The sequence below is a fragment of the Mesoplodon densirostris genome, chromosome 11 (genome assembly GCF_025265405.1).
Source record: "Mesoplodon densirostris isolate mMesDen1 chromosome 11, mMesDen1 primary haplotype, whole genome shotgun sequence".
Classification (NCBI taxonomy): Eukaryota; Metazoa; Chordata; class Mammalia; order Artiodactyla; family Ziphiidae; genus Mesoplodon; species Mesoplodon densirostris.
The window spans coordinates 76,054,963-76,075,857 of record NC_082671.1 but is presented as its reverse complement, the minus strand read 5'-3'; the positions used below and the strand labels follow the sequence as shown (position 1 = coordinate 76,075,857).

General features: G+C 41.8%; 1 protein-coding gene and 1 non-coding gene across 3 annotated transcripts in view; one reads left to right on the top strand and one right to left on the bottom strand.

Moving 5' to 3' along the window:
• The window catches only part of RFX4 (regulatory factor X4), a 170,249-nt gene that overhangs the window by 110,481 nt on the left and 38,873 nt on the right, over positions 1-20,895 (top strand). For both annotated transcript variants that reach the window (XM_060112612.1, XM_060112613.1), the window contains 3 exons: positions 6,908-7,008; positions 9,019-9,077; positions 13,461-13,605. In XM_060112612.1, coding sequence (XP_059968595.1) covers positions 6,908-7,008; positions 9,019-9,077; positions 13,461-13,605 — 305 coding nt within the window. The remainder of the gene's footprint in view (positions 1-6,907; positions 7,009-9,018; positions 9,078-13,460; positions 13,606-20,895) is intronic.
• LOC132499648 (small nucleolar RNA SNORA49) lies at positions 9,901-10,028 on the bottom strand. Its single transcript, XR_009533884.1, has one exon. It is a non-coding gene; the product is annotated as a small nucleolar RNA SNORA49 (small nucleolar RNA).

Below are 20,895 nucleotides of genomic sequence, written 5' to 3'. Positions count from 1 at the left end.
GATGGCCATTTTGACTGGTGTGAGGTGGTACCTCACTGTAGTTTTGATTTGCATTTCTCTAATAATTAGTGATGTTGAGCAGCTTTTCATGTCCCTATTTGGCCATCTGTATGTCTTCTTTGGAGAAATGTCTGTTTAGCTCTTCTGCCCATTTTTTGATTGGGTTGTTTGGTTTTTTGTTGTTGTTGAGCTATATGAGCTGTTTGTATGTTTTGGAAATCAAGCCCTTGTTGGTTGCATCGTTTGCAAATATTTTCTCCCATTCCGTAGGTTGTCTTTTCATTTTCTTTATGGTTTCCTTTGCTGTGCAAAAGCTTTTAAGTTTAATTGGGTCCCATTTATTTATTTTTGCTTTTGTTTCCATTACTCTAGGAGACAGATCAAAAAAAATTTTTGCCATTTATGTCACAGAATGTTCTGCCTATGTTTTTCTCTAGTAGTTTTATAGTATCTGTCTTACATTTAGGTCTTTAATCCATTTTGAGTTTATTTTGGTATATGGTGTTAGAGAATGTTCTAATTTCATTACATGTAGCTATCCAGTTTTCCCAGCACCACTTACTGAAGAGACCATCTTTTCTCCAATGTATATTCTTGCCTCCTTTGTTGTAGATTAATTGATCATAAGTGCATAGGTTTATTTCTGGGCTTTCTATCCTGTTCTGTTGAACTATGTGTCTGTTTTTGTGCCAGTACCATACTGTTTTGATTACTGTAGCTTTGTAGTATTGTCTGAAATCTGGAAGGGTTACACCTCCAGCTTTTTTCTTTTTCCTCAGGTTTACTTTGGCAATCCTGGATCTTTTTCAGTTCCATATAAATTTTAGTATTATTTGTTGTAGTTCTGTGAAAAATGTCATGGGTATTTTGATAGGAATTGCATTGAATCTGTAGATTACCTTGGGTAGTATGGCCTTGTTAACATTATTGATTCTTCCAGTCCAAGAACACAGTAAATCTTTCCATCTGTTTGTGTCATCTTCAATTTCTTTCATCAGCATCTTATAGTTTTTGGAGTACAGGATTTTTGCCTCCTTAGGTAGGTTTATTCCTAGGTATTTTATTCTTTTTGTTGTGATGGTAAATGGGATTGTTTTCTTTATTTCTCTTCATGCCATTTTGTTGTTAGTGTATAGGAATGCAAGAGACTTCTGTGTCTTAATTTTGTATCCTGCAACTTTACCAAATTCATTGATGACCTCTAGGAGTTTTCTGGTGGTGTCTTTAGGATTTTCTATGTATAGTATCATGTCATCTGCAAAATGACAGTTTTACTCTTCCTTTTCAATTGGATTCCTTTTATTTCTTTTTCTTGTATGATTGCTGTGGCTAGGACTTCCAAAACTGTGTTGAATAGAAGTGGCAAGAGTGGGTATCCTTGTCTTGTTCCTGATCTTAGAGGAAATGCTTTCAGCTTTTCACCATTGAGTATGATGTTAGCTATGGGTTTGTCATATATGACCTTTATTATGTTGAGGTATGTTCCCTCTATGCCCACTTTCCAGAGAGCTTTTATCATAAATGGTTGTTTCAGAATTCTTTATATATTCTGGGTACAAGTTCTTTTCCAGAGTTGTGTTTTGAAACTATTTTCTCTCAATCTTTGCTTGGCTTTTTGTGTTATACACAATTATCACTTGAGGAGCGGAATTTTCAACTTTTGGTGAAGTCCAATTTATCAATATTTTATGATGTGGATTTTGCTTTTGGTGTTATATCTAATAATCATTTGCCAAGGAAGGTCACAGTTTTTTCCTAGATTATGTTCTAGATGTTTTAGGTTTTACAATTTTTACATTTTATAATTTTTTAGACTTTACATTGGTTCATTTTGAGTTTTCCATATGGTGTAAGGTGTAGGGATAAAGGTTCATTTCTGCATTTTGCAGATGAAAGTCCAAATATTCTAGCATCAATTGTTAAAAAGACTTAACTTTTATTTATTGAATTACATTGAAGTTTTGTGGGAACTTACTTGGCCGTGTGTGTGTGTGTGTGTGTGTGTGTGTGTGTGTGTATATTTCTGGACTCTCAATTCTGTTCCATTCCTTTATATGTCCTCCTTTCACCAATATCACACTTTTCTGATGACTGTGGCTTTGTAGTAAGTCTTAAAGTCAGTTAGAATGGGTGCTCCAACTTTGTTGTTCTTTTTCAAAACTGTTCCTTTGCTTCTGCATATTAAGTTCATAGAATCTGCAAAAAGTTTTGTGAAATTTTGTTTAGGATTATATTGAATCTATAGATAAATTTTGAAAGAATTGACATCCTAACTATATTGTGTCTTCCAATCCATGAATGTGGTATATCTCTCCATCTATTTTAGGTCCTCTTTAATATTCTTCATTGGTATTTCGTAGTTTTGGAGTTTTTAGCAAATATATCTTGTACATATCTTGCTAGGTTTATATCTAATTATTTTGTGGGTTTTGGTGCTATTGTAAATGCTACTATTTTTTACTTTCAGTTTCCAGTTGTTCATTGATAGTTGAAGAAAAATGATTAATTTTTGTTTGTTGATCTTATATGAGATCCTATTAAACTCACTGATTAGTTCTAATAGCTTTTTTGTAGATTCTTCGGGATTTTCTATGAGTATAATCATGTACTCTAGGAGTAAAGACACTTTTATGTCTTGATTTGCAATCTATATACTCTTTTCTCTTCCTGTCTTATTGTACCTCTCAAATGATGTCCCCATTTAAGTAGGGGTGGCATTTTTGCATTTTCCCTGATCTTAAGGAAAAGCATTCAGTATTCATTATAAAAATGATGCTAGCCATAGGTTTTTTTTATGGATGCACTTTATCAGGTTGGAGAAATTCCTTTCCATTTCTAGTTTGTTGAGAATTTTTATCATGAAAAGATTTTGAATTTTGTTAAAAGCTTTTTTGTACCAAGATCATCATATGGTTTTTCTTCTTTAGTTTGTTAATAAGGTGGGTTAAATTGTTTGACTTTCAAATATTGAAACAGGCTTTCATCCCCAGGGTAAACTCACTTGGTCATGATAGTTTCATACATATGTATAATTGCTACATCTGAATTGCTAATATTTTGTTGAGGATTTACATTCATGAGAGTTATTGATCTTTAGTTTTATTTTCTTTTAATGTCTTCTGGTTTAGGTATCAGGGTAATCCTGGCCTCATAAAATGAGTCCCTCTCTTCCTTTTTCTGTAAGAGTTTGTACAGAATTTTATCTAAAATTTTAAATCCATGAGCTTAAACGTGTTCATAGTATTTCCTTATTATCCTTTGAATATCTGTAAGATCTGTAGTGATGTCCCTTTTTTCATTCCTGATGTGGGTAGTTTATATCTTCTTTTCTTTTTCTTGGTCAGTGTCCCAAGAGGTTTATCAATGTTATTAATCTTCTCCAAAAACCATCACTTAGTTTCTCTGATTTCTTTGGTTTCTTACTGTTTTTCTGTTTTCAATATTATCGATATATGCTTTTATCTTTTGTTCTTGCTTTGAATTTAATATACTCTTCTTTTTTAATTTTCTTTAAGTGGAAGCTTAGGTCATTGATTATAAATCTTTCTACTTTCCTAATAAAGCATTTAATGCTATAAATTTTCCTCTAATCACTGCTTAGCTGCATCCCACAAATTTTGATGTTATGTTTTCATTTTAATTCAGTTAAAATATTTTCCTTTTTGACTTTCTTTTTGACTCATGTGTTATTTAGAAGTGAGTTGTTTAATTTCCAAGTATTTCAGGATTTTTGACATATCTTTCTGTTATTTCTAGTTTAATTTTCTTATAGTCAGGTTACATATGTTGTATTGTATCAGTTCTTTCACATTTTTTTGAGACTTGTCTGATGGCCCAGAATATGTTGGTGAATATGTTGGTGAATATTCCATGTGTACTTGAAAAGACTGTATATTCTGCTGTCATATGGTGGAATGTTCTATAAATGTCAATTAGGTCAAGTTTATTGTTAGCATTTTTTATGTTTTCTATGCCCTTGTTGATTTTCTGTCCATTTGTTCTATTGTTTACCAAGAGAGGAATATAGATGTCTCTAACAATAATTGTAGATTTGTCTATTTCTTTTTTTACTTCTATCAGTTTTTGCTTCGTGTATTTTGAAGCTCTATTAAGTACATACACATTAGGATTGTTGTAACTTCTTGATGAATTGCCTGCTTTTCATAATGTAATACCTTTATCACTGGTAATATTTCTTGTTCAGAAGTTTACTTTGATTAGTAAGATAGCTACTCCAGCTTTTTTTTATTAGTGTTTGCATGGTATATCTTTTTTCCACTCCATTACTCTATGTCTTCATACTTAAAGTAGATTTCATATTCTCAACATATGAGGTCTTTCTTTTTTATCCAATATGACAGTTTCTAATTTTTAGTTGCTATGTCTAGACCTTTATATTTAATGTAATTAATTTACATGGTTGGATTAAAATCTTCTATCTTGCTAGTTGTTTTCTGTTAGTTCCTTCAGCTTTTGTTTCTTTTTTCCTCCTTTTGTGCCCGGTTTATAGGAAGCACACAGGATAAATGAACAGTTAAGTGTCACTACAAGGAAGAAATCAACCAAATCAGAAAGTGGGGCATTCCATGAAACAAATAACACGATGTTGCCAATAAACCAATGGCATGAAATAGAATTTTTTTAAAAGGCTTAAGAAATAGAACAAGGCAATTATATCTTTTATGCAATGTGTGGAACTTGTTTGGATCCTGATTCAGACAAACTAGAAGATGTCTTTGAGAGGAATAGAGAAATTTGAGTACAGATTGAGCGTTAGATAATATGAAGGAGCTACTATTCATTCTGTTGGGTATAACAATGGCATGGTGGTTTTAAGGGTTTGTGTGTGCATGTATGTACATATATAAACACATATTTAAAACTTGTCAGTTAGAAATGCATAACATCTTGAATTCACTTAAAACACTCTAGAAAAGAAAAAGAAGCATGTGATAAATTAAACTGGCAAAATGTTGCTAATTATTGATGCTGGGTCATGGGTATTTGAAGGTTTGAAGTTTTTCATAATAAAAATGTTAAAAACAAAAGTCAACAAAGTAGAGTGCACACTGAAATAGAGAACACAGAAAAGAACCAGGTCTGATGGGGGAATGATGCATTCTGTTTGGACATGTTTAGTTCGATGGACCTTTTGGGGCTTTGAAATGGACGTGTCCTGCATGCAGTTGGTCCAGAGTTCTGAAGTCCTCTGCTCTAGAGATGGTGACTGAAGCTGTGGGCATGGAGAAACTATCCAAGGAAGGAATACAGTGTGATAAGAGAGGGCCCAGGACTAGACTTGGAAGAACTGCAAGATGTAATGGCCAGGTAGAGGGGGCTGAGCTTTGTGACTGGGGAGAAGTAGCCAGAAGATGGAGGGGTCACAAATGCCAAGTGAAGCAAACGTGTGCAAAAGGAGGAAGGGCTAACAGAGCCAAATGCTGCCAGATGGCAAGCAATGTGAGGACCAAAATGAGTCTGTGGGTTTGTGTCGTGGATGGAGGTTGCTGCCTGGGTGGGAGCTTTGTAGGCGGAGGTACAGGAGTGAGGTGAGGAGTGAATGGGAGGTGAAGAAGAGGAGATGGAGAGTCTAGACAACTCTGAAGAAGTATGTCTGTGAAGTGGAAGAAAGAGGGTAGTAGCTTGAGGAGACAGAGTGAGGAAAGAAGAGGGTCTTTTGTTTTTAAGGTGAGACATTTTGAACACGTTAAAATGACAAGAGGAATGATCGAGAGAGAGGAAAAGGTGAATATGCAGTAGAAGGAGCAGTCAGCAGTGGAAGGTTCCTGAGAAGGCAGGAGGGGAAGAGATGGGGCTGGCTCCTTGATTCTGTCAGGAAGGCTGACTTCTTTTGGGGTGTTTTCCCTGAGAAGTAGGAGGTGATGCCACCTGCTGGTGGAGAGGGGGGAGGTGGGGGTTTGGAAGTGTGCGGAGAAGGTTGTAGTAAGTCATGGAAAAGGAAAGAGCGAGTGAGCAGAGGCGCACAGTTAGGACTGCTCAGCTAGGGGGAGAATCCGAGGGGCACTGAATGAGAGCAGGGTGGGCGGTGTTGGGGGAAGGCAAGGATGGTGTGGATGGTGAGGGTGGGGAGAGGTCCTTGTGGCCGGCATAACTAAGGAGGACCTCATGGAGGACCCGGGGGTACCTATGGTGATGAGCAGATGACTTTGATGGTGAGAGCCTGAAAATGGTGCTCAGTGTCTCCTCGACTCCAAATTCCCATCTCATTCCCATTGCAACCGACTGCCCCCTCAAACCTTCACCCCTCTAGGCACCCCCACCCCACCTCCTGCCCCCAAACAGCCCTTGACTGTCCAAATCTGACATGGCTTCCAGGTCTGTGTCAGGATTGTTTGTCAGTTTAAAAATGCACTCTTGCTTCCCAGTTCCTGGCAAGAGGCAAACATTTTAGTAAGCCTGAGTCCCGGCTGGGTGGGCAGGCGTGGTGGTACGCCGCACATGGGGTTCCTGCCCGCCTGGGGAACTCCAACAAGACTGGGCAGCATGAGGAGGAGAGGCCAATTGCGAACGGTGCTCTCAGGCCCACTGTCCACTGTCATCACCCCTCCCACAAGCCTCTTCAAAAACACGAAGGATGGTGTCTTACTCGCAGACAGGGTTGTGGATGCTGCCAAGCATTGCCGTGGGCTTTTCCCCACACCTGTGTACGCTGTGTCTCCCTCGTCGACCAGCGTGGGCACCAGAGCACATTCTGTCCACGCCCTTCTCAGACCCACCAGCTCTCCAGAGGGATTGGGCTGCCGACCCTGTCCCTGAGGTTGCTGCTTTCAGTGGCGCCTAATGGTTGCAGTCAAAACACCATCAGAGGAAATAAGACTCTGTAGGGGCCTGTGGGGAGGACTGGGCAACACACAAGGCACTTAGCATGTGTCATTTCTCTTTCTAGCTTAACTCAGGTGATCCGAAAGTTTGCCAAACAGCTGGATGAGTGGCTAAAAGTGGCTCTCCATGACCTCCCAGAAAATTTACGAAACATCAAGTTTGAATGTAAGTATGACGTTTGGGAGCAGAGGGGAAGGGAGGGTAACATTTAGTGCCAGATATTTTACATAGGTTGTTAATAACATAATAATAGCTAAGAATTTACTGATGCCTACAAAGCGCCAACTATCATGCTTAGCACTTTCCATGTGTTAACTTAGTTAATCCTCACAAAATGTTTATTATGGGTGGCACACCTCTCCTTTACAGAAAATGAAACAGGCTTAGAGAGGAAGTAAGCAGCAGAGGCAGGATTGGCCCCTAAGTCTGTTTGACGCCAGAGTTTCTGCTGTCACCACCACACTCCTTATCCCATTTAATCCTCACCCATCTCTGCAATGTAGGAAACAGTATCCCTCCTCTACAGGTGAAGCGCCGAGAGGCAAAGAAACTTCACCAAAGCCACACAGCCACACAGATGGTAATTAGGGGCCAGGAGTCAAACTCACGCCTATCTGACCCTAAAATGGAGATTTCCCCGAAGCTCCTGTCCACAAAGTGGGGGTAATAGAAGACAGAAAAGAGCTTCAGGGCTTCACATATTTAATTCTCTGACTAATGAGAAAGCAAAATTAATATTTCTCGTGGGGGATTCGGACTGTGAATCTTTTCTCTGCTGAGCATCACCACTCATTCCCCAGCGTTCATTTTGCCTGAGAAAACTGGTCCTATTTCTCTGTCTCGATGTGTCTTTACTTGTAGGAAGTCTCACGTGCTATTAAGCCAAGGTGAAATGATTTTAAGCAAAATAAAGTTTTAAGATATATGTTTCTTAAAACCCCATTTGAATACAGCTGGCCATTCTTGCCCGAAATAAGTGCCAGCAAGGAAAATGAAGGAGATCAAATTACCCTCTCTCCACAGGCAAAGGGGGCCCTTTCAGACGTGCTTTGAGGCCGCCTGCCGTGCCCATCACCTATTGATAAAGCCTGCTTTATTTCACGGCTCTCAGTTCTTTTCTTTTCATGAGCACTAAATTCCACATCACAAAGTTAAAGAAAAAGTAATTAAGGAGAAGGATTAACGATTGATCGGCCTGGAAAATTAGAAGTTCATCTGTCCCCCGACTCCACCTGCCCCCCCATTCCTCCACCCCATGCCCTATTTTTCCAACCAAGCTGGTTCTGAGTACAAATTAGAATAATCCCAGGGAAATTTCTGATTGTTTCTTGACCAGTTCAGAAATTAATGAGAAGAATGCCCCGTGCCCATTTTAATTATGCTGGCAAAGCAAATCTGTTGAAAGTCCGAAGCCAGGAGGTTTGTTGGACCTGCCACCTATGGGAGCCTGGAGGCGCCCACTCTCCCCAGGGAGCCTTGGGGGTGCACTTTGAGAACGTGCAAGGAGTGGAGACACACACCTCTCCAAAGGACTCTGTAAGGATGAAGACCTTGGGCTGGCACATGGCTTGTCTGCTTCTAAACCTACAGATATAAGATCACCCCACTTCAAAGCATCAGCCTATTATGTCAGCATAGGACCCAGGATATCATCCATACAAATAGGTCGTGGAGACTGTTGGATGAAAACGGCAGATTACGAATGCAAAGCCACATTCAAGGTGCCGCCCAGGGTTCTATCCTAGAAGCAACCCTGCTCAATCAAGGTTTCCTAGTAGATATACTACTTTTTAAAGGGCCTTCTTCAAAGCTTCCACTTGATTCCTGCAATTATTTATGGGGAGAAGTGATTGAGCTTGCAATTAGCGAAATGAAAGACAAGTAAATAATTGCTTTTACTCACGGTTGATTGACGCCACAATTTCTCACACCTGCCAGTGTGGAGTGTGGGCAATTTTGAAATATGTACCCCAAATATCGCCATCTTAGGAAATAGTCCATATGGGAGAACAAAGAAGCAAATGCAGGGTTTTGCCAGTGGGTGCAGAAAATAGGGTTGGACAGTGACAAAGTTAGGCAAACAAGGAAGCTCCTTTTTGAAATCGGCCTGCAGAAAATCCAAGGTCGGACCCATAAAGCATAAAATATTTCATACTCACTCTTTTCTTCTTGCAGTGTCGAAAAGATTTTCCCAAATTCTGAGACGGCAAACATCACTAAATCACCTTTGCCAGGTAGCTGTCCTGTGTTATGTGTTCTAACTACTGCTAAGTCATTGAAAATGAGGGGCAACTCCACAATAACTCTGGAGAGGATCTGTCAGGGTGTGGTTGTTTAATAGTACACTCTCACCATTATCTTAAATTTCTACAGATAAGGAATTGAAACACTAGCCAATCACTAAATAGTTTCAACTAACATACAGAATAATTTCTGACATCATTTCCCCATTAACCTTTCATATATTCTAGGTCCACAAGTTTTGTGTTTTGCTTAAGTACATCGGGGTTTCTCAGCCACTGTTGCCTTTTTGGGCTGGGTAATTCTTTGTTGTGGGGAGTTGCTTTGTGTATTGTAGATGCTTAGTGGTATCCCTGGCCTCTACCCACTAGATGCCAGTAAGACCACCCACCCCCAAGTACCACTTTGGTTGCGACAGTCAAGAATGTCTCCAGCCATTGCCACGTGTAGCCTTGGGGGTGCAAAATCACCCCAATTTTGTTTTTCCCCAGGTTTCTGTTCTTTTTAGCACAAAAGTGACATGTGCTTACTATTTTTTTTTTTAACCCCAAGTTAGCATCCCTGCCAAACAAGAGGAAACCTCTGACGTGTTCTGGTACTTATCAGTTAGAAATTATTCCATAACAAACCTGTTCGGTTTGTGTTTCTTTTGACACGAGGTCCGTGTTCCAATTACACCGGACTTTAGCATTTTATTCTGGCTCTTCCGGGCACGTGCGGCATCTCTCGCTTACTGGTTGCCGACACCTCTACCCTGTTTAAGCGTCGCCAGTCAGCAGGTACAGAAAGGAAAGTGTCCGACCCCACCCGACCTGTGCTGTCAGTTCCACGAGTGGGCCCCATAGGACAGCAGTCTCCCTGGGGAGGGATGCGTGCTCGTTCATGTACCCTCTGGCAATGCCAGGCGCTTTACAGCAAAAGCCCCTGGAGTAAGGCCGAGGGAGACATGTGCTTACTATTAAAAAAATTTTTTTAATTAATGAAAGTATATACGTACAGTAAAAAGTGGAAGATCCCGCTGTAGCTCTGTAGTTCTAACTGATGGCATAAAGTTTTGCATTTCTGTTAATTTTGAACCTCAAGGAAGGGAATCTAAGTCTGTTAAGGCAGGCCATTAACATTCATTAAACTATTAATGACCTTAAACCCCAGGGGACAAACTGGTGGCTGCAGGTCAAATCTGGCCCGCAGATGTGTGGGGTTATTTCTGTTTGATTGGCATATGTTCAAAAATTTTTTTTGACTGAGTCACTAACAGTTGAAACTAGGAGATGACAACTAAACACCCGCATTTTCTGTAGAAAAATTGTAAGAGCTGGCAACCCCAGAGCTAATTTCCCCGGGGCAGTAACCAGCTGGATGGTCTGAGCTTTTCTCTAGCAGGCAGGGTCCTCTCATCACCTCCGCTTTCTCTTACACTTGGCCCACCTCACTCATGCACTTCACCTGCCTGCCTTGTTTATGTGTTCGGGTTTGTAACCTCTCCCTTATATTGTTGGTTCTGGGTTGGTGTTGGTTACTCAAGGTCAAGGTGGGAGGGGGAGGGGTCTCTAGTTAGAGTGGCCTGAAGGAAGGCTCCAGGCCAGGAACCAGAAAGTGTAAAATTGCCACCCACCCACACACACACACCCACACACACCCACACCCACACCCACACACCTCACTGTTCCAGCCCTGCCCCCAGCATAAATGGCACAGAAGGAAACTTTCCATGTTTGTACTGTTTCAGAGGCCACACCTGGGCGCTGTTCTGGGGTAGGGCAGAGCCTCACAGCTTAATAGGATTCAGGAAATAAAATGAATAGTAACAAAATAAAGAAACACTGCCAGGGTTAGTTTTCAAATCCTACCTCTGTCCATCAAAAGGTTTTAGGAAGGACTCAACACAAGCCTGAGGGTTCTGTTAATATCACTAAACATATAGTATCTACACGTAAAGATCAAAAATTTCTTGTTTAATATTTTCTATTAAATTTCAATTGCATAAATATGTGTATCTTTTTAAAACAAAAACAATAATAATTTTACAATAACAAAAACAGCAATTAGATGGAAGCAAATATTTCCAGACCTTAATGATGGTAAATTCTGGGTCAGGGAAACTCATATTCATCATGGGTATTGAGTCTTGGGAATTGTCATTTTTGTCTTTGTATCTTACACATTTATTAAATATAAAAGATTTTAATGTGTATATAAAACAAATTGATTTGAGATATTCTTTAAAAAAAAAAAAAAAAAAAAAGGAAAGACTGCCTTGTTTCCGAGGGTGCATGCCATCTGGTTCTTCTTCCCAGCTTGGAAGAGCCGGTCTTGGGTCATATCAGGGAACTAGATACAGTTTTAGGACATAGTTAAAAGTAGACATTTAGGAAGTTTAGAAAGGCCTTTGACCCTTTAATGTGCCATGTAGGTAAAAGCATCCACACCCATGCCCACAACCACCTGCATGCTCACATGCATGCGCACACACACACTCGCCACTTCTCACATAGGCAGTTCATAATTTAATCAGCAACTGCTACCTTTCCATCTTCACTGGACAGCTATCAGACACATTTCTGGATCAGCCAAAGGACTAGGGTTAGTGCTGGGAATGAAACACCATGGAACATCTTAGCTAATATCCCAGCAAGCTTTCCTAAACACACACAAGGCAAGTCAGACTAAACAACATCCAGCCAAAAACTCACCCCCAGATACTTAAACCCAAGAGCCAACTATTCAGGCCCTTTGGGATATACACTGAGCAAGCAACTTGGCATTCATATCTCAGCCATTCATCCCACAAAATCTTTTGAGTGCCTACTGTGTGCCAGACATTTACACTTAGTGGTACTTGCCCAACAAAAAATAATGAAAAGTGATAAGCGTTATGAAGGAAAGAGAATGGAAATAGAGAATAATGGGGCATTTTAGATCCTATTTAGATAATGTGGTTAGAGAAGCCCTCTCCATGGGTACTGCATTCAGTTTGGAGCACACATGATGGCAGAGTGGCCGGGGCAGGGTGAGAGAAGAACATTTCAGCAGCAGGAACACCCTGTGCAAAGGTCCTGGGGTGTCAGAGCGATCACAACAAAGAGAATCGACCTGCATGACAGGAGCCTCATTTATTGAGCTCTTACTCCCTGAACTGTGCACCTTGCAAGCATTATCCCAAGGAGTCTTCAACAGTGGCCCTCCTGAAGAGATAGGTACTATTATATCTCCATTGTATAGATCAGGAAACTGAGGTTAATCTGCTTGCCTCCCCCCAATCAATCAGCTGGTCAGTAGCAAGGTCAGGATTTGAACTAAGTATATTTGAATCCAGAATCCTAGACCTTCACGTTCAGTTATCATTAGAAAACAACCCAACTCACTTTTCATATATTCATATATTCTAGGCCTCTGTGTTGTGCAAAGAGTTCTACAAGGATTTAAGTAAGATTTTATTTTACCTGTGCTCAGACAGTCTACATGTAAAAGGGTTATCAGTATTTACATTTGATTGGAAATTCATAAGCATTAGGCGACTTACAATGTCCATGTGTCTTTGAAATCTTGTTTTATTAAAGACATTTTTGAAAACATGCAAGTAAAGGAAATGATTCTGGAAGTGTTTTTCTTTGCTTTTATCAGTATTGTTACAACTTGGTAGTTCCAAGTATTGTTGTTCCGAGTATTGTTCCAGCTTACAAATTTAAGTTCTACTATGAAGGTTGCTGAGGAAGCCACAGATTAAACACACACACATACACACACACACTCACACTCACACACACACAGACCACATTAAAAGACCACTGAGTCGTAAGGTATGGTTTCCTTTTCTTCCATCTCAATTATTCATATTTGTTTTAATTATTATAGTTACATAAAAAACAAAAGCAGAAAGCTAGACCATAAACTGCTTCAGAATGCACTTAGATGAAAAATACACCTTGTAAAATTTCTGGGGTTGAATCTATCATAGGCCCAAGGGTAGCAGAACCCTTCCTAGATCTGAGCCTGTTGCTTCTCACACCCTAGAGACATGGGTTATTAAACACAGAGCTGTCGCCCACAAGCTCACATCAGGAGGCTGACAGATCTCTGGGCTTCATCCCATTGTTCCACGGGGTCAAGACCAAAGGGGCTGGGAACAGCAGGTTTGGTCTGGCCTAGGCCACCATGGGGTAGTTTCTTATAAAGAGAGATGTGAGGAGAGAGCCACAGAGAAAATGGTATACGGATCTTCTGAGTTATAGACTCATCTTCTGAGTTTTCTTGAATTTCAAAGTACTTTGCAAAGTACCATAAGCAGATTCATTAAAAAGAACTAAAAGGAAATAAAGGAAGGGGTTTTAACCTAACAACCCATGAGCTAATGAGTTGATTGGATTGGATTCCAGGCATCTCGAACAGTGATCCACAGTGCAGACATCACATTCCAAATGCTGGAAGACTGGAGGAATGTGGACCTCAACAGCATCACCAAGCAAACCCTTTACACCATGGAAGACACTCGAGATGAGCACCGGAAGCTCATAGTCCAGTGTAAGATGCTCTACCAGGGCGTGTGTCTTTTTATTTGTTTAAAAAGAAAGAAAGAAAGAAAGTATCTTGGTACATAGTTAGGTGGCATTCCCACCCTGTCCTTCTCCCTGGGATTCCATCCCCTCTCTTGTTCCTGTTAAATGGGTCGGCCTAGATGGAGGGGCTGATTTACAACTACATGGGCCAACCTTGCTGGAGAAAATGGGTGCTGGGGCATTGGGCAACACACAATGTCAGGCAAAAGGCCCCACCCGTGACCCTCGATGCCAGGTGCTGTTCCCTAGGTGGCATCAACAAATGAGGAAAAAAGCTTGCTGCCTCTCTCAGTGTACGTCATTATGTCAGCCTGGAGGCAGCTGGAAATCCTGCCTACTTTTCTGTGGAGGGTCACGGGAGTCAGCCCACCTATTTACTGGCAGGTGAACCTCTCAATAATAGTAGATGTTTGAGAAGGGGATGGAAGGTGATTCACTTCTGTGAATACATGTTCATGCCCCTGTGGATAAAGATGGTGAGAGTACTGCTCCAGGTATTATCCTGATGTGGTCAGGTTGCTCTTCTTAGCAGCAGAGGACATGGAGGGCCAGAGAACACCACCATTCTTAGCACATCTGTGCTGTTCCTCAACAGCCCATCACAGCCTCTGCCCAGGGAATCCCCTGGACCAGGGTCTGTTGGCTCCTTCCTTATTTTGCTCAGCCTTCGCTTCTTGTGCCTCTGGGGAAGGGAGCATGAGGACATCATGCTCCGCCCCCATCAGCTCTTGGAAAGCTTGGTGCTGAGGCTGTGCTGGATGTGGGGGATATGGCAGCAGCTGTGCCTTCTGGATGGGGTGAGGCCCAAGGCCCTAATAGTGACATTCAGGAAGCTGCAGAGTGGCTGTCCCCCACCCCGAGAAGAGGGGCCTACTCTTCTGAGAGCCCCAAGCCCCTTTCCACTACACCCCCTCAACACTGTTGCCCTGAAGGAAAACTTTCTTCATCCAGCCTAAGCATGTCATGTTTATAAACAGAGTTCTCTAAAATGTTCCTATTAGAGGCCTCTTTTCAAAAACAAATGGAGCAGCTGAAGCACTGAATCACGTGGACCTTCCCTGGGGCTTCTTCTTTCCTAGTGACCCCAGAGCTCCTCTCAGGCTCTTATTTCTTCCTGTGTAACAGCCTCCAGCCTGCTTCCCCCTGTTAAGAATTTTAGAGATTGTCACAAATAATAATTCAGCTGATAGAGTGCCTAGTTTATGCCAGGTCCTGTATCATGATCTTAATCTCCACATCAACCCTTTGGGGAAGATTCACTTATCAGCCCCATATTACAGATGAGAAAACTGAGCCCCAGAGAGGTGGTGAACCTTTCCCAAGGTAGCAGAGCTAGACCTGGAACCCAGGTCTAGTTTTGGTGTCACTGCCATGCACTAGTGCATGCCAGAGGAGACAAAAATAACGAGATGTGGGCAAGCTTTAGAGGTTCCAGGATCTTTCCAAGTGCTTACAATCACGCTTCCTGTTCTGTTTTTCCTTCTGGAAGGCAATGGAAAGCATGGCTAAGAGCACCCTAACAGTGCTGACTATACTCCTGATGGCCATGTCCCCAGGGCCTCACACAGGGCCAGGGGTAGAGGTGGGGACCAGCAATGTTTGTGGAGGACCAAATAGATGGGTGGAAGCCCAGAATGATCCAACTTCCTGGTTCTGCTAACCACTCCTAGCAGCATTAGACTCAGCTCTCTTCTCCCCTCAGCACCTTTCATGGGGGGGAAGAAAATGTGACCCAGACTCATAAGGAAAAATACAATCACCATTGCTTGTTTTAGGGACCAGGCTCTGAGCCTTTGCTGGAGCAGCACGAAGGTCACTGCTGCTTCTCCAAGAAAGAACCTTTGGGGGCTTTCTCTTCTAGCTTTCTTAGGCTGGGGGCAGAATGTTGTCCTTTAAATCTGTGATTGTATTCTTCTAGAGGAAGGGAGTCATAATGGGGTTCAGTGCAACCCACCTGGTACTTAGTGAATGCCTGTCCTGGGTCTAGCACTGTGCTAGACGCTGAGCAAAGAGCAGTGAATAAGATGGACACTGCCCTTGCCACGTGGAGCTTAGAGCTAATGGCAAATCAGAAGTTGAACAAGTAGTTTCCAAATGGTTGCGTTTTACCAAAGAGGACATACTATGTGATGCAGTGCTGGGAAGAGGGGGATTGAGGAAGCCTGAAGGCAGATGGCCTGGCACACAGGTGTCATCCTTGCTCCTTCCAGACAGCCGGGAAGTAAGTCCCTGAACACAATGAGCTGGACCAAAGGTCGGTTTGAATAAGACTAGGGGCAACTGTGTGCTGCACCCTCCTTTCCTTACCACCAATTGACAAGTCTGCAGATTCTTGATTTAGGGGGTTACCATCATATCCATGATGTAGATGCTGGCTGGGGATGCCTGGCTTACCTTAAATTAAAAAGTACACATTGGGACTTGAGCATGATGATTAGAATGAGTCTTAAGTGGTGCTGTGGTAAGAGCATGCGGTTGGGATGCCCGACAGACCTTCATTCAAACCCTGGCTCTGACTTCCGGGGAACATGGCGGAAGGGTAAGACGCGGAGATCACCTTCCTCCCCACAAACACCAGAAATACAGCTACACGCGGAACAACTCCTACAGATCACCTACTGAACGCTGGCAGAAGACCTTAGACCTCCCAAAAGGCAAGAAACTCCCCACGTACCTGGGTAGGGCAAAGCGGAGAGATTCCTGCGCAGAGGATCGGTGCCAACCGGCACTCACCAGCCCGAGAGGCTCGTCTGCTCGCCTGCCGGGGCGGGCAGGGCTGGAAGCTGAGGCTCAGGCTTCGGTCAGAGCGCAGGGAGAGGACTGGGGCTGGCGGCGAGAACTCAGCCTGAAGGGGGCTAATGCGCCACAGCTAGCCGGGAGGGAGTCCGGGAAAACTCTGGAGCAGCCGAAGAGGCAAGAGACTTTTTCTTCCCTCTTGGTTTCCTGGTGTGCGAGGAGAGGGGATTAAGAGCGCTGCTTAAAGGAGCTCCAGAGACGGGCGCGAGCCGGGCTAAAAGCGCGGACCCCAGAGACGGGCGTGGGATGCTGGGGCTGCTGCTGCCGCCGCCAAGAGGCCTGTGTGCGAGTGCAGGTCACTGTCCACGCCGCCCTTCCGGGAGCCTGTGCAGTCCGTGATGCCGGGGTCCTGGGATCCAGGGACGGCTTCCCTGGGAGAACGCACAGCGCGCCTCGGGCTGGTGCAACGTCACGCCGGCCTCTGCCGCTGCAGGCTCGCCCCGCACTCCGTGCCCCTCCCTCCCGCCCGGCCTGAGTGAGCCAGAGTCGCCGAAGAGGCTGCTCCTTTAACCCTGTCCTGTCTGAGAAAAGAACAGATGCCCTCCGGTGACCTACATGCAGAGGCGGGGCCAAATCCAAAGCTGAGACCCGGGAGCTGTGAGAGCAAAGAAGAGAAAGGGAAATCTCACCCAGCAGCCTCAGAAGCAGCGGATTAAACCTCCACAATCAACTTGATGTACCCTGCATCTGTGGAATACATGAATAGACAACAAATCATCCCAAATTGAGGAGCCAGGAGTCAGTGCTGTGCCTCTGAGGTGGGAGAGCCAACTTCAGGACACTGGTCCACAAGAGACCTCCCAGCTCCACATAATATCAAACGGCGTAAATCTTCCAGAGATCTCCATCTCAACACCAACACCCAGCTTCACTCAACGACCAGCAAGCTACAGTGCTGGACACCCTATGCCAAACAACTAGCAAGACAGGAACACAACCCCACCCATTAGCAGAGAGGCTGCCTAAAATCATAATAAATCCACAGACACCCCAAAACACACCACCAGACGTGGACCTGCCCACCAGAAAGACAAGATACAGCCTCATCCACCAGAACACAGGCACTAGTCCCCTCCACCAGGAAGCCTACACAACCCACTGAACCAACCTTAGCCACTGGGGACAGACACCAAAACAACGGGAACTACGAACCTGCAGCCTGCAAAAAGGAGACCCCAAACACAGTAACATAAGCAAAATGAGAAGACAGAAAAACACACAGCAGGAGAAGGAGCAAGATAAAAACCCACCAGACCTAACAAATGAAGAGGTACTAGGCAGTCTATCTGAAAAAGAATTCAGAATAATGATAGTAAAGATGATCCAAGATTCTATTTCCAAGATCCAAAATCTTGGAAATAGAATAGACAAAATGCAAGAAACAGTTAACAAGGACCTAGAAGAACTAAAGATGAATCAAGCATCGATTAAAAACACAATAAATGAAATGAAAAATACTCTAGATGGGATCAGTAGCAGAATAACTGAGGCAGAAGAACGGATAAGTGAGGTGGAAGATAAAATAGTGGAAATAACTGATGAAGAGCAAAATAAAGAAAAAAGAATGAAAACAACAGAGGACAGTCTCAGAGAACTCTGGGACAACATTAAACGCACCAACATTCGAATTATAGGGGTTCCAGAAGAAGAGAAAAAGAAAGGGACTGAGAAAATATTTGAAGAGATTATAGTTGAAAACTTCCCTAATATGGGAAAGGAAATAGTTAATCAAGTCCAGGAGGCACAGAGAGTCCCATACAGAATAAATCCAAGGAGAAATACGCCAAGACACATATTAATCAAACTGTCAAAAATTAAACACAAAGAAATCATATTAAAAGCAGCAAGGGAAAAACAACAAATAACACACAAGGGAATCCCCATCAGGATAACAGCTGATCTCTCAGCAGAAACTCTACAAGCCAGAAGGGAGTGGCAGGACATAATTAAAGTGTTGAAGGAGAAAAACCTGCAACCAAGATTACTCTACCCAGCAAGGATCTCATTCAGATTTGATGGAGAAATTAAAACGTTTACAGACAAGCAAAAGCTGAGAGAGTTCAGCACCACCAAACCAGCTTTACAACAAATGCTAAAGGAACTTCTCTAGGCAAGAAACACAACAGAAGGAAAAGACCTACAATAACGAACCCAAAACAATTAAGAAAATGGGAATAGGAACATACATATCGATAATTACCTTAAATGTAAATGGACTAAATGCTCCCACCAAAAGACACAGAGTGGCTGAATGAATACAAAAACAAGACCCATATATATGCTGTCTACAAGAGACCCACTTCAGACCTAGAGACACATACAGACTGAAAGTAAGGGGATGGAAAAAGATATTCCATGCAAATGGAAACCAAAAGAAAGCTGGAGTAGCAATTCTCATATCAGACAAAATAGACTTTAAAATAAAGACTACTAGAAGAGACAAAGAAGGACACTACATAATGATCAAGGGATCGATCCAAGAAGAAGATATAACAATTTTAAACATTTATGCACCCAACATAGGAGCACCTCAATACATAAGGCAAATACTAACAGCCATAAAAGGAGAAATCGACAGTAACACAATCATAGTAGGGGACTTTAACACCCCACTTTCACCAATGGACAGATCATCCAAAATGAAAATAAATAAGGAAACACAAGCTTTAAATGATACATTAAACAAGATGGACTTAATTGATATTTATAGGACATTCCATCCAAAAACAACAGAATACACATTTTTCTCAAGTGCTCATGGAACATTCTCCAGGATAGATCATATCTTGGGTCACAAATCAAGCCTTGGTAAATTTAAGAAAATTGAAATTGTATCAAGTATCTTTTCCGACCACAATGCTATGAGACTAGACATCAATTACAGGAAAAGAGCTGTAAAAAATACAAACACATGGAGGCTAAACAATACACTACTTAATAACGAAGTGATCACTGAATAAATCAAAGAGGAAATCAAAAAATACCTAGAAACACATGACAATGGAGACACGACGACACAAAACCTATGGGATGCAGCAAAAGCAGTTTTAAGAGGGAAGTTTATAGCAATACAATCCTACCTTAAGAAACAGGAAACATCTCGAATAAACAACCTAACCTTGCACCTAAAGCAATTAGAGAAAGAAGAACAAAAACATCCCAAAGTTAGCAGAAGGAAAGAAATCATAAAAATCAGATCAGAAATAAATGAAAAAGAAATGAAGGAAATGATAGCAAAGATCAATAAAACTAAAAGCTGGTTCTTTGAGAAGATAAACAAAATTGATAAACCATTAGCCAGACTCATCAAGAAAAAAGGGAGAAGACTCAAATCTATAGAATTAGAAATGAAAAAGGAGAAGTAACAACTGACACTGCAGAAATACAAAAGATCATGAGAGATTACTACAAGCAACTCTATGCCAATAAAATGGACAACCTGGAAGAAATGGACAAATTCTTAGAAATGCACAACCTGCCAAGACTGAATCAGGAAGAAATAGAAAATATGAACAGACCAATCACAAGCACTGAAATTGAAACTGTGATAAAAAATCTTCCAACAAACAAAAGCCCAGGACCAGATGGCTTCACAGGGGAATTCTATCAAGCATTTAGAGAAGAGCTAACACCTATCCTTCTCAAACTCTTCCAAAATATAGCAGAGGGAGGAACACTCCCAAACTCATTCTACGAGGCCACCATCACCTTGATACCAAAACCAGACAAGGATGTCACAAAGAAAGAAAACTACAGGCCAATATCACTGATGAACATAGATGCAAAAATCCTCAACAAAATACTAGCAAACAGAATCCAACAGCACATTAAAAGGATCATACACCATGATCAAGTGGGGTTTATTCCAGGAATGCAAGGATTCTTCAATATACGCAAATCAATCAACGTGATACACCATATTAACAAACTGAAGGAGAAAAACCATATGATAATCTCAATAGATGCAGAGAAAGCTTTCGACAAAATTCAACACCCATTTATGATAAAAACCCTGCAGAAAGTAGGCATAGAGGGAACTTACCTCAACATAATAAAGGCCATATATGACAAACCCACAACCAGCATCGTCCTCAATAGTGAAAAACTGAAACCATTTCCACTAAGATCAGGAACAAGACAAGGTTGCCCACTCTCACCACTCTTATTCAACATAGTTTTGGAAGTTTTAGCCACAGCAATCAGAGAAGAAAAGGAAATAAAAGGAATCCAAATCAGAAAAGAAGAAGTAAAACTGTCACTGTTTGCAGATGACATGATACTATACATAGAGAATCCTAAACATGCTACCAGAAAACTACTAGAGCTAATCAATGAATTTGGTAAAGTAGCAGGATACAAAATTAATGCACAGAAATCTCTGGCATTCCTATATACTAATGATGAAAAATCTGAAAGTGAAATCAAGGAAACACTCCCGTTGCAACAAAAAGAATAAAAT